The sequence below is a fragment of the Camelina sativa genome, unplaced genomic scaffold (assembly GCF_000633955.1).
Source record: "Camelina sativa cultivar DH55 unplaced genomic scaffold, Cs unpScaffold03095, whole genome shotgun sequence".
Lineage (NCBI taxonomy): Eukaryota > Viridiplantae > Streptophyta > Magnoliopsida > Brassicales > Brassicaceae > Camelina > Camelina sativa.
Window position 1 is genome coordinate 1 of NW_010924202.1, and position 900 is coordinate 900.

At 42.7% G+C, this 900-nt stretch overlaps 1 protein-coding gene across 1 annotated transcript; it reads left to right on the forward strand.

Annotated features, from left to right (window-relative positions):
• Positions 1-6: 6 nt before the first annotated feature.
• Positions 7-894, forward strand: LOC109131718 (piezo-type mechanosensitive ion channel homolog; the record flags this gene model as incomplete). The annotated part of the gene is made up of 1 exon (XM_019242894.1): positions 7-894. A coding segment is annotated over one exon (888 nt), but the record flags the coding sequence as incomplete, so codon positions are not given.
• Positions 895-900: the final 6 nt, after the last annotated feature.

Here is a 900-nt window from a genome sequence, read left to right on the forward strand (position 1 = left end):
AAATCATTTTTGATTTATACTGGATTTTTGGTGTCTGCGGAGTATCTTTTCCAACTGTGGGGCATGCAAGCTCAGATGTTCCCTGGGCAAAAATATGCTGAGTTGTCTTTCTACTTGGGTCTTCGAGTATATGAACCTGGATTTTGGGGTATAGAATCAGGTCTACGAGGCAAGGTGCTGGTCGTTGCTGCCTGCACTCTGCAGTATAATGTATTTCGTTGGCTAGAAAGAACACCTGGTTTAAATATCATCAAAGGAAAATATGAAGAGCCGTGTCCACTATTTGTCTCTGCAGAAGACACTACTGCAAGTGTTTCCAGTTCTAATGGTGAAAATCCATCGTCGACTGATCATGCTTCTAAATCAATGAAACAAGGCGAGGCAACGAGTAACTCATGGCCTTTCTTCTCTCCCCGTGATAGTCAGGCAGCTGATTTTTTGCACCCCAAAACTGGAGGCTCTGAAAGTGGCAGTACTAGGAGATTTTCATTTGGTCACTTTTGGGGAAGCATCAAAGAGAGTCACAGGTGGAATAGGAGGAGGATTCTTGCATTGAAGAAGGAGAGGTTTGAAACACAGAAGAATCTGTTGAAAATTTACTTGAAGTTTTGGATAGAGAATATGTTTAATCTCTATGGCCTTGAGATAAACATGATTGCACTGCTTCTTGCGAGTTTTGCTTTGCTGAATGCCATCTCCATGGTATATATTGCACTGCTTGCTGCATGTGTCCTCTTGAGAAGACGCCTAATTCAGAAACTATGGCCTGTCGTTGTTTTTCTGTTTGCATCAATTCTCGCAATTGAGTACGTTGCCACATGGAATAGCTTTTTGCCTTCAGATCAGGCCCCAATTGAAACTAGTGTGCATTGCCATGACTGCTGGAGTATTGCAGCTCTC